Raw genomic sequence first — 12,099 nt, 5'->3', positions numbered from 1 at the left:
GCAGGGATAGCAATTTATTAGGTAATATCTGCAGAAAAAGCGGTTATAATTGCCTTGGTTAAAAGTTCCGATGGACCTCTCTGAACAATCTTTGGACCGACACCTCAAACCTTCTCACTCGTTATTTCTAGAGACAAAACTCAGAACGGAAACTTGCCAAATGCCAACATTCTCCTCACTCTCCAGCACCCAGACACTGCTCTCCAGCAGCGTAGGGTTCTCACGAGACGATATAATGCCGCAGTCCCTGTAGGCACTCGGCACCAACTTTTAACAAGCTGGCTGGTGACCGATTGCCCACAATCGACCAATTGGTAGCCGTGTAACAATTCGCAAACCCCCCTCCCCCCATAATGTTAAGTTACACGAGTCAGGGGTTGCAATTTGATTCGATAATCGCATTTTTCTAATTTTTGTAAACATCAAGCCTCGAATTGTCTGCAAGGTTTATAAGGAATCAATAATGCCAATGTATACGAATCAAAATTACGATTCTTACCTGCATCATTTGATAAACGTATCGTGAACAAATTTATACATTTTAATCGTCGAATCGTTACACGCCTACTAAAACGGCATGTGGCGCTTCAAAAATGGCATGATCTTTGTAAAACCGGTCAAGTATGCTGCTGCAAACACAACTGGCAATCACTTCTATAGGGATCTTTCAGACAGAGACCATCACTTTCAGATAATGACCAATGTGATGACCGATCACTTTCAGTGAGATCAATAACAGCGACCCGCAATTAATTTCCATCGATGTGAAAATATAAGGGATCTCCTTATTTGGCTTCTGTTCAACGAAACCACCTCCACAGAATTTCATTTATTTTTTCCCACTGCAATGACGAAAAGCACGATAGGGTGACAATTGGGGTGAGAGGACTACTCTTGCATCGCTATGGAAAATAATAAAACAGAATGCTATGGCCTGAATAAATCTCTACAGGTGAACGGTCATTGATATGGCAGCCTCCAAAATGTAGCCGTTGTGCCGATTTTGCGCCTCTTTGCTGCAACCACTCTCGTGTCAATCTTTAAAAAAAAATTCCCCAACGAAGGGAAATTGAAATCAATCAACATCTCATCTCAAGCCTTCACAAACACTTACTCTGATCCTTCTGATATAAAAACCAAACCCAAACCCAGCTCTGGAGTCCGAGTCTCCGGAGCGTACAGAACATGTAACCAGGCTTTCGCCAGCAGAGCCACTCGTCTGGCTCGTCAGGGGATTCATAATATAATTGGTCAAGTGCTAATGCTACAAATGTCAGCAGGAGAAGGTTTTCCCGGTCACGGCCTGACCATCAACGTGCCCAGTAAGGTGTCGAAAAACCCACATGACGCCGCTCTGAGAACAAAGAACAGTCCCACCCCCTCCCTTGGGGGTTTCTGGAGTGTGAGTATCGCACGACCAGCAATGAGGGTGGTGAGAAAAGGATGATGGTACTGATGGTGTGCAGGGAGTGGTGAAAAAGGGGTGGTGGTGGTGATAATGATGGGTGTTTTTGGTGAGGAGAGATGGGTTGGTGAATGAGTTGATGACAAAGTGGAGATATGGAGAAGCGATGTTGTTTATAGGAGAGAAGGTATAGATGGCACATTGGCCATGTGAAAGGTGGAGTGGTGAGGTGGACAGGAATTGTTAGTGAAGTGAACAACAGCGTTGATGTCGATGATACGGTAGTGACGCTATTATTAGGGGAGAGCCAATGGTGACTATACAGCGCCGATGCCGATGCTGAAAAGAGAGGGATGTGGTGAACGCCAGTCTTGCAAAAATGTAGGGATGGAGAGTCGAGGCATGGCGACGTGAAGGGTGTGACAGCAGCGGGAGACGAGGAAGGATTTCATTGGCTGGCGACGGCGTGCACGGAGAACGCGACGGGCAAGGCGGCAGGTTGTGGGGGGATTTACTCGGCGCACAGCACGGCGACGCCGCGCTCGTGGAAGCTGTGCGGTTCCTCCTTGGTGGCGATCTCCATGTCGATGGTGAAGATGAGGTCGGCGCGCGTGAAGTTCAGGTACACGGGCAGCGTCACCTGGGGGGGGACACGCAGGCAGCGGCGTCAAAAAAACGCACCCATCACTCTTGCGTGATTCCAAGAGTGTCCACCGTAAATACAATAAGTTCGTCCGCATGTTGTCATTAAAAACAAATTTAAAAAATAATGGAGACACAGTTGCAGTAAACAAACAGAATGGATATAAACACGGAACAAACTATCAATACATTCACGAGATAATAAGATACGCGTTTATGCTTTGCACGGATGTATACATCAGCGTTAATAAACAACTATTTAATTAAAACAGTACTAAATTCCTATTCAAGTTTACGATTTTATCTAACCAATAAAATACATTTTATATTAATACTTTAAATAATGTATATTATACCGTAGTTTACAGACTGCAGCAGAAACTGCTCCCAAACTAAATTGGTAAACCTCTGGGTGGTACAGACCGATTTCGTTATACGGTCAACAAATGTTAAACTTTTTGACGGTTATCCAAATATTATCTGAGGTTACAGGCCTTAAAAAAAACACCACTGAGTGTTCCCACCTCTGGGTATACTGACAAGTGAGATAAATAACTGATCTCAACTCATGCACTGCTTACGAGAGACTGCTCGGCAAAGTGAGCCCTTATCTACAGCTTAAAACAACAAAAAACTCAACCAACTTGTCAATAATACCGCAATAAAGAAAATATGTAGCGGAAAACCTTTTGGGCAATAACCATTTTTCATAGAAGAGAGACCATCTCTCTCGACGTTTATTTTGTATTTGTGCACCACTGCCACCAGCATCACATATAAAAATCGTTTAACTCGTAAGTTTAAACAAGAACTCCAAGATAGACGTTTAATCTCCAGCACTTGCCGCAAGCACTCGAGCCAAATCTCCCAAGAAATTGGGATAGACTCGGACAATGATGGATGCAGAGCGGCGAGGCATACAAAGGGGGCACCACGGAGCCACCGACGGGGACATACCAGGTTTGTTTTGGCCTGGGCCAACGTCTGTCGGATCCAGCGCAGCTGCGTCAGGGGCAGGTCGGAGGAGATGGCGGAGGACAGCGACAGCTTGTTGTTGTTGCACGCGGCCCCCTGCAGCTTCAAGCCTGCTCCAGGGGGACGAGGATCAGGCGGTTACGGGCGAAGCGCCTCCGTCTTTATTTAATTAATGCTACACGTGTTTACGAGCTCCCCCGCACCCTCCCCCCCGCCTTCGCTTCAAACACCACTTTTAGATTGAAGAAAACAAAAAATGTAAACGTGTCAAATATAAATTAGGGAAGCTTACATATTACAAACAGGAAAAAAACGCACGCATACAGTTCAAATTTAAGGAGATATGAAAATTAAGAAATACATAATAATTAAATACAAACCAATTTTAAATACTTCAATAGTCTGCATGCTATTGAGACCGTGGAAGGGTCGAGGCAGAGCTATGCAACATGGCCATGTAACATGGCTACATGCCATCGCCTTCCAAGCATCTAATTGCATTATTTATAGCTACACTCAATTGTATTCACACGGCGGTAATAAAAACACATCACCAAACATGTTGCTATCGGTAGAGCCATAATGATTCCTAGCGTAAATAATTCAGAGAATCGTGATTCAGGGGTGCAATTTTATTCGGGAGTCGATAATGGTCCTGCTTGATAAATGCAGACCGCTGTGAATTTGTAGAATTCACATAATTTACATGAATATTTAATATGTATAAATCAGACGCACGCATTCAGTTGTGCACGTAAAAATGGATTATGGCAAGCACAAGGATAGGTTTTATTAGATGACCAGATAACTTATCACGAGATAACCACATCACAAGGCAAATCAACATCACGAATTGAACTCCACAAGCCAACAGAAAGCCAAGCTCGTGAACCGCCCGAGAAGAGGACACCATCGAACAATTTATGGAGGCAATGCTATGACTTTAACGCAGCAGCAACACAGGGCGGCACTCATTTTTCTATTGGAAGAGCAGTTCACCGCGTGTCCATCATCCACTGGTAATAATGGATAATGAAGATGATTTGTTCCTGATAGAGCAACCCCTGTCCTTTGGGTCGGGGTGTCTCCGAGCGCTTTACATGACATCCGATTTCAACACATCTTTAAGGGTCATCACCAGTGGCAACTGCTCCCTTTGGGCATAATGTGACTTAGCACCTGACCTGCAAACGGGTAATTAAACTGAATTCATTTTAAAATTTTACTGGGCAAGACCCACGGAGCTTTCCAGCTTTTTTTCAGAAGCGACCTGGCAACAAATGACTGCTCGACAAAGTGGCTTATCATCTATCGGAAATTTATAGCAGCCAAATATTCTCAAAACGTTTCTAAAAAAACGTCATCATTGTGACCATCGTCAATTATTTTGCCAGTAGGGGGTGATGTTTGCCATATATAATCCCAATTGAGCAATTTAGGGATAACCTTAGAAGTTTGCAAATTTAGAGCCTGGTGCACTTAGATATCTAAAGACCACGGGGGCTGTCTTGGGGTGAAGCAGAGAAAGCTGCTAAAGACGGTCCGGCATGACGTGGGCTTGTGGTGGCCTTATGCTCCACAGGGAGCGAAGAGGGGTAAGCTAAGCACTTAGATATGTTAATATCCTGAGTGGGGCTAGTTTAAAAGCTAAGTGCATAACCATATCTCAATTAATATACATTGCAGTTATTGGTGATTGGGTGAGACAATCAACGAAAAAAATACATTGTTTAATCATGTTTAAGTGTCCTGATTTTGACCTCCATCATCTTAGTGCTGACTCAGTGGCCCAATACGACCATTAAGAGCCAACTGAATAGGAGGCAGAGTACGACATCCAACTTCAAAACCCAAATCACAGACGTTTGCGATTATGAAGCTTAGCTCTTCGACTGCAGCCACCCGGCCACGCGATGTGAGCGGGCACAGTGAGGGTGTAGGGGCAGGGGGATGTGTGTGGTGGCTGGGAAGCGTGACGAACCTGTGACGCCAAAGCTGCAGGAGTCAAGGGCGGCGTGCTGTAGGCTCGTCACAGACACCTCCAGCGCCAGCTCCTCCAGTGACCAGCTGTTGGCCTGTGCCACGTACTGCTGCGTGGCCGTGATGTATGCCTCCGGCACAAACAAGCCGCCCAGCCACACGTGCAGGTTCTGTCGGGAAAACCGTCATCATCGTGACCATCATCAGCCATCGTGGGTGAGCCTTCGTCGATAGCTTTGTGTCGATCGTGGTTAATTGATAGAGCAACGACTACAATTTCACATTCTGGTTTGACCCCACATGAATGGGAAATTGTAGTTCTTGCTCTGCATATACATCAGCCAAGAAGATTGCTAATGATGACGATGTGTTCTAGGTCTCTCTTGCAAAGAGTGAAAGGTGTGGGTGGGTGGGCGTGCGAATGTGTGGGCGCGAGTGGTGGGGAAGTCGGGGCGGGCGGGGTGTCGCCCCCACCTTGAGCTCCTTGGCGCCGCCGCTTGCCGCACGCTCTGAGATGTGCTGCAGCTGCTTGACGCGATCACTGAAGTCAGACACCCACTGCAGCACCGTCATGTCGGCGGGAATCGTGTACAGCCCCCAGCTACGTGGAATTATGCCTAAGACAAAGAACACACACAAAGATGAAAGTTTCCTCCCCCGCATAGCATTTAGTAGAGTGTTTGCGAGAACCTATTAAAGCTGGCATGGCGCATGAGGGGGCGGTGATATCCAGCATCGCACCCATCCACCTTTCTCTCCCCCAGTGGTGATGTTTACCCAATGCACCAGGATGTTTATTTAAGGTTAAGTCAAGAGATGGGAGACACAGGAATGGTTCAAATCCCACTTGCGACCCATGTTGTGCATGGCTCAGAGGAGAAACCAGCCTGGCTGGGATTGGAGCAGAGCATGTAAACCACTTCACTACCACTCCGAAAACACGCACACGGGAACAAACAAAATTACGTAGATAAAACACGCACGTGACAGGGGCAACATATATCAAAGCTCCGCAATGACAGATTCAAGAATCAATCTCACTGGCCACCTCGCAACCCAAGCCTCCATCACCTGGTATTCCAGAGGAGTCTTCCCCACCCAAGTACTAACCAATCTCAACTCTGCTCGTAGCGTCCGAGATCTGACGAGATCAGGTTGATCTGGGGAGCAAGGTGAAAATTCCAGAACACGATTGCCTGGGGCGCTCTTTCCTTGCGACGCAAAGGCATTCTACGACGGCGCCCCTTTCCCTTTGGAGCAAGGGAAGGGCACGCATGTGGCAACACTCGGGGGAGGCGCTCACCCTTGACGAGCTGGCTGATGAGCGTGCGCAGGTAGTTGGTCTGCTTCTTCTTGGCCTCGCACACATGCACTACGTCCTTAAGGTCTCCGCGCACCACCTGCAGCAGCTTCATGCCCGTGTTCACCTCGCGCTCGAAGAAGCGGAAGAGCGGATCCTGGCAGGGCGCGACGGGTAAAGGAAGGGGGTGGGAGGGAAGAGGGAATGAGGGCCGTGCACTGGCGCCGCGAGCCCCGAGCCGCGGAGTGCAAGTGGCGAGACACCACGAAGTTATAGAATTGTTTTCATCGACGCCAATTATATTTTAATTATGCATACGATTGTCACGTTATGAGATGATGACATTTCCATTTGCAATTCCCAGCAGCAAGCACTGTATCATTGCCCCATGTCAACTGAAAATGTTAGTGGTATGTTATTGGTAAAACATCCCAAGCACTGAAAAATGTATCTGCGAATTACTTAATTTGGGTTACACAAAGCAACACTGCTCCCTTACTGCAAAAACTTGAAAAACAATCTTGAAAAAGAATGTGGCTTTCTTGGGTAAACAATAAAATGTATATTAATAATAATGGTCACTGGGAGGTGCTGACATAACTATTTACAAGGTCACTTCAATTGCAACGTCACACATATAAAGTTAATCTGTTGTCATCTCCATAGATTGCAATATACTGATTGTAATACGATGGGGTTTTTTTATCCACTCATTGGTGATAAGCCTGAGATGACCATCACCTCGTTACCATTGACAACCCAGTTTAACCACAGGTATCTGAAATTCAAGATTTGTGACCTGGAAACTGGCTTCAACAAAAGTCCATGACAAACATTATCAGCCACCCCGAACCACCCGGTCACCCGCTAAGTCCCACCGCTCACAGACATCGCTGGCCACACTTGGCCCGGGCCGCGGCCTCACCTTTATGTTCTCGACGGTGCGCTTGAGGAGCCCCACCGCGTCCGGCACGAGGCCCAGCCAGTTGAGCGCCGTCGTGTGCAGCGTGCGCATCCACGCGGGTCGGCCGTCCGACGTGGAGCTGGGGCGCCGCTTCTTCTCAGGGCGCTTGATGAGCCAGGTCCTCCTCGTCCTCCAGCAGCTGCATCTTGAGCAGCTTGCTCAGCATGTCCGTGCCTGGCGGTTGAGAGTGGAGACCGACGGTCTTTAGATGTTTTTTAAATCTTTTTTTCATTATAAAAAGCGTGAAGTATTCTGTAGACAACAAGCCCAAGGGGCCAGGTGCCCACGGGGCAAGGGAAGGTGGTTGTGAGCTCACTGCCCTACTCACGTAGGGGGGCAACATTCGGGATATTTCGATGCTTTTGAAAACAAGGGGAATACTCATGTCTCTGTCGGTGGTATTGGCTGGAATTTTGGTGAAGTGGTGTGCGCCGTGCGACGATTGGGGATTAGGGGGTACGTGCGTGCCGTTGTTTGTGTTGTGTGTGCGCATGCAAGTGCGTGTGTTGTGCATATATGAATTTGTCAGTTTGTATGTGCTGTATATACAGACATGCGTGGGAGTTTGTATGCAGAAGTATGTAAATATATTTGCGCGTGCGCTGTGCACATGCCAGAGTTGTGTGGACATATGTGCACGTGTGCATATACATCCACACGCGACGTCACTCGGTTGCCCTACCTTGCGTGGTGAGCAGAAGCTTCTCGGCATTGTTGGGGAGACCGAGCCAGGATGGCGTCTGGTTGTCGGGCAACATCTCCACCCACTGCACAAATTCCTCCCGCCTGTCTCACCCACATGCACACACCAAGAACATACGCACAGCGGTGAGCAAATACACACAAATGTACACAAGTACCATCGCCCTCAAACTCCCAAGCGGATACTGCAAAAACAGCATTGGCCGCGGGACCCTATCATCCCTTGCACTGCACGGGATTTTCTCGTACCGTATGCCGTCCGGCATGAGGATGTCAGATTTCCCGTCCACCATCCGGACGAGCCGGAAGTCACCGTCGAAGCTCGCCGTCGTGAAGAGGCGATTGATGAAGGTGTTGAGGAGCCGCTGGTCGAACTCGTTGTCGATGCGGCCGCCGTAGATCGACTGCGACATGAGGGTCCTGAGCGCCGTCCACGGCACCTTGTCCGGCGAGATGTTCTGCCGGCCCTGCGGTGTGGAGAGCAGCGGCAGCAGCAATCGATGCTTCAGATGCCAAGTTTTACACTGAAGGGAAAGGCATGCACGTGTATATTAAGCGAGTTGCGGCAAAAACAACTGGATGGATAACCATTTTACGAGATTCAAAACGATGATTGTGTAGACATAGTTACGGTGAACATAAAGCACGATCACACTTTCGACGAGACAACAAGCTGTTCACTTGTTTTTGCCGTCAACGACTCTGCCTTTGTGCAAGAGGAGCGTGGAATTAACGAGTGGAACGTAGGAGTGGACCAGGGGGAGCTGGGCTGGATGAGGAGCCGGGGAGGTGGGGTGGGGGGGGTGCATGGACGAGAGGCGCACAGCGATGGACGAAGAAAGGATGACGAAGAAGAGAAGGGGGGGGTGACAGCACCTTGGCGGTATCGTCGAGCCACGTGTCGACCGTGTCGAACGCCGAGCGCAGGTCGGAGTCACTGAACTCGTACTTCTTGGCCCAGCCAAGCGGCGCGTAGCGCAGGCGCTCCTGCACCACAGCGTGGAACCACGCCACCAGGAAGTAGAGTCGCGCCCGCTCGCCCGGGGCCTGTGGTGCGGTAGGAAGCGGGCGTGACATTTTCCCGAGCACAGGGCATGCCGGAACATCGTGACAGCAGTGACGATGCGCTCGGCAGTTCATCTGCAGAAGCAGTTCCCACCTTGTCGAGTCACAACCCCTATATCAGGGTACCCCCTTTGCCATGAGAGGGGGGTAGAGTCACAAGCGTTTATAAAAAAAAAAATTTATTGAGTCAGTTTAACCGGCAAAATCATATTTAGGTCAACTGATACCAACACACTTCTCTGGGTCGTACGTTTTATTAGCCACAGAGAAATGGGGGTATATGGTTAAAAAGGTTCAAGGACGTCTGGTTTCTAAAAAGCTTTGCTTGCGTGGCTGTACAAAAAAAAATCATCTGATGCAAGGGTTACCCAAACAATACAAAACATTATTATCATTAATAGTAATCAGTGTTGTCCTACAGATAGACTGACTTCTTGCCATATGAACGTGGAACTTCCACCACTAGTTCAGAGCCATCAAGGAAGGTGCCAATGCTTTCTTGGGATACACAAAGTTAGAATTTCCGTGCTAGAGAACTACATCCAGATTATTCCCATCTTTAAATAAATGGTTGATAAATATTGCACTTCAGCCATTTGCCCAGTTATTGGTTATGGAAGCCATTGGCACATTTTCACCAAAAAATAAAAAAAGAGAGTGGCGCATTGCTCATTAAGAGACTCTGGACACACATGATAATAATTCTATTTCGTGCCATTTCATTAGTTTATAAAAAAAATTGTTAGTGGAAATTTCACCCCAACGGTTTCTCACCCATTTCTAAATTAAGCAACTCAGTCATTGGTGCAAATTGGCTCTCGATTTTTTTTGTAACGAGTCAAGGGTTTAATTACATAATCGCCGTGACACCAACAGCGCTGAGCATATTTTCAGCTTAACACAGCAGATTTAATGCTTAAATACAATTAACATGCAGTTCTGTCTGCGTAAGGGTAATGAAGCATCGTGAACCCTGTTCTCGTGTCGCCATGAGCCGTGGGGGTGGGGGTTTGGAATAGTGGGTGACAGCAGTGAAGGTGGCGACCACCCCCACCATGACCCTCACCTTGCACATGCGAGCGGCCGACACGCTGCTCAGTGTGCGCTGCATGTTGGCCTTGACGCCGGGCGGAGGCTCAAACACGAAGCTGCGGCCAGCCCTCAGCAGGTTCACCGGAACCTGTCAGAGACATTGGGAGGTGGGGGATATGGGGGTAGTGGGAATCGAACGGAATGATCGATCAGAGAGATAAAGAAGAGGTAAGAGACATGGGAAAAAATTTTAACGGATAGTCGATACGGTAGTTGAGAAAGAGTGGGTGATGCAAGTGAGATATAAAGACCAGCGTAGATGAGAGATGGGAATGACAAGGAGGAATGGGAAACAAGAAGAATTGAAATAATAAAAACAAGGCAGATGAGAAATACAAGGAGAGAAAGGAGGGAAGGTGTTCCACGTCTCAAATCATCCCTGCTCTTTTAACATCATTCATTACCAATGACTCAAAGCCTGAGACACCCCAAGCAACTGCCCAAAGCACTGCCTCTGCCCCCATAGGGGTTAGGAGCCGTACCTTGGGGTTGATCTCCATGGTGAGGAAAAGGCGGAAGTTGGTGTGCGGCTGCAGCGAGTGCAGCTTCTTCTCCAGCTGCATGAGCCAGCCAGGCGCCAGGTGAACGTTCTTGAGCATCACCCACCTGAGCACGCGGCACCGGGATCGAGGGTCATGATGGAGGAGGTCATGATGCAGGTCAAGAGGTCGTAATGTAAGCCGCAGGACTGGCATATGGGCACCACCTTAAACAATCCGTTAAAATAATTTGTACACGCAACTCATTGCTGCACCGCTGCAATGGTTAGGCTTTTGACCTTTGTTCAGTGTAAGTTGAAAAATTATCATGAGTCCATGGATGGCATTCCTGTCGTCAGGAATATGTTACTGCTGTCTGAAACTATCAATCACAGACACATTCGACACAGATGCCCCATTTCATTCGAGGAGCCTTAAGTTTGGCTCGTAGAGTCTCAGGAAATTTCTCTCACCCAACATAATCGATCCTTACTCGCGTTCAGTATTTATTCCAGCGAGCAGCAATTGCAGACAACAACAATTAAGCACTGAACAAAACACTCAAGCCTTTTGCAAGGTGCTATAAATACCAGCTATCGCTTAACGACCGTTAACAGAACTGCTCCCCACCTGCCAGACTTGACGGCGGAGTTAATGGCCTTCTCTGCCTGGTTGAAGCCTTCGGCGGAGCCTGAGTGGGTCGAGCAGAGGTGAAGAAAGAGAAGGTGGAGCGGAATCCACCGTTAATTTTTAATCGCCGACGGCTCAACCCCGAAAAACACAGGCACAAAAGGTAGCTGGAACAAGGACTGATTGACTGTGTGGAGACTGCACACCATACACTCTTGATTCTTTAGGAGCACTATAAATTCTGTGCACAGCAGCTGGGTGCAAAGAATAAAGTATCACCCCCCTCCCCCTTTGTGAGGTTCTGCATACTGCAGCTCAGATAGCTGTCCAAAGAAACCAGGAGAGTGTCGTAAAATAAGTTTTTGGATTCTCTGCAGAAAGTGCCAGGGAGAATAATTCTCACTAATGAACACGTGTGATGATCATTCACATAGGAATAACTCACACGCACAGTGGGAAGACGTGAAGGAAAGAGACAAGGAGGCACGAGCGAAAATGAGGAAGAGATTAAAGAAGGAGAAATAAAATGAGAGAGGAAGGGTGGGCCGTGTGACCTTACCAATGGCGATGGAGGTGAGTGGTTTGCTCTGCTCCGTTGCGAGATCCTCCACCTGCCCGCTGGCATCGTAACCGGGCACGGAGCACATGAGCACCGGCGTGCCGGGCTTTACCTGTCCACAACAAAGACGATGATGATGACAACAGCTCCGCGCAATTAACGTGAGTTCGTGCGTGCCAACCGCAGAGTGCATTCGCTGTAATAGTGCGCCGAGACGAAACCGATAGAATCTGTTTTAGTCGCTGGCGGCTGAAACCGAGAACGTTTAAACCCAGAAGTCTCAGCGTTGCCGGCTCGGCGCTCTGA

At 48.1% G+C, this 12,099-nt stretch overlaps 1 protein-coding gene across 1 annotated transcript in view; it reads right to left on the bottom strand.

Annotated features, from left to right (window-relative positions):
• Window positions 1-12,099, bottom strand: part of LOC133341329 (cytoplasmic dynein 1 heavy chain 1-like) — a 62,290-nt gene continuing 50,191 nt past the window's right edge. The window contains 14 exon segments of the mRNA XM_061549868.1: window positions 1-2,045; window positions 3,005-3,132; window positions 5,004-5,172; window positions 5,477-5,619; window positions 6,306-6,459; window positions 7,228-7,374; window positions 7,376-7,440; window positions 7,949-8,052; window positions 8,218-8,435; window positions 8,845-9,015; window positions 10,100-10,213; window positions 10,608-10,731; window positions 11,235-11,295; window positions 11,794-11,905. Of these exon segments, the coding sequence (XP_061405852.1) occupies window positions 1,917-2,045; window positions 3,005-3,132; window positions 5,004-5,172; window positions 5,477-5,619; window positions 6,306-6,459; window positions 7,228-7,374; window positions 7,376-7,440; window positions 7,949-8,052; window positions 8,218-8,435; window positions 8,845-9,015; window positions 10,100-10,213; window positions 10,608-10,731; window positions 11,235-11,295; window positions 11,794-11,905 (1,839 nt within the window). The 3' untranslated portion in view covers window positions 1-1,916.

The sequence above is a fragment of the Lethenteron reissneri genome, chromosome 11, assembly GCF_015708825.2.
Source record: "Lethenteron reissneri isolate LAM-NWPU_2019-01 chromosome 11, ASM1570882v1, whole genome shotgun sequence".
Lineage (NCBI taxonomy): Eukaryota > Metazoa > Chordata > Hyperoartia > Petromyzontiformes > Petromyzontidae > Lethenteron > Lethenteron reissneri.
Note: the sequence above shows the minus strand (reverse complement) of the source record. Positions and strands in the feature narration are given on the sequence as shown.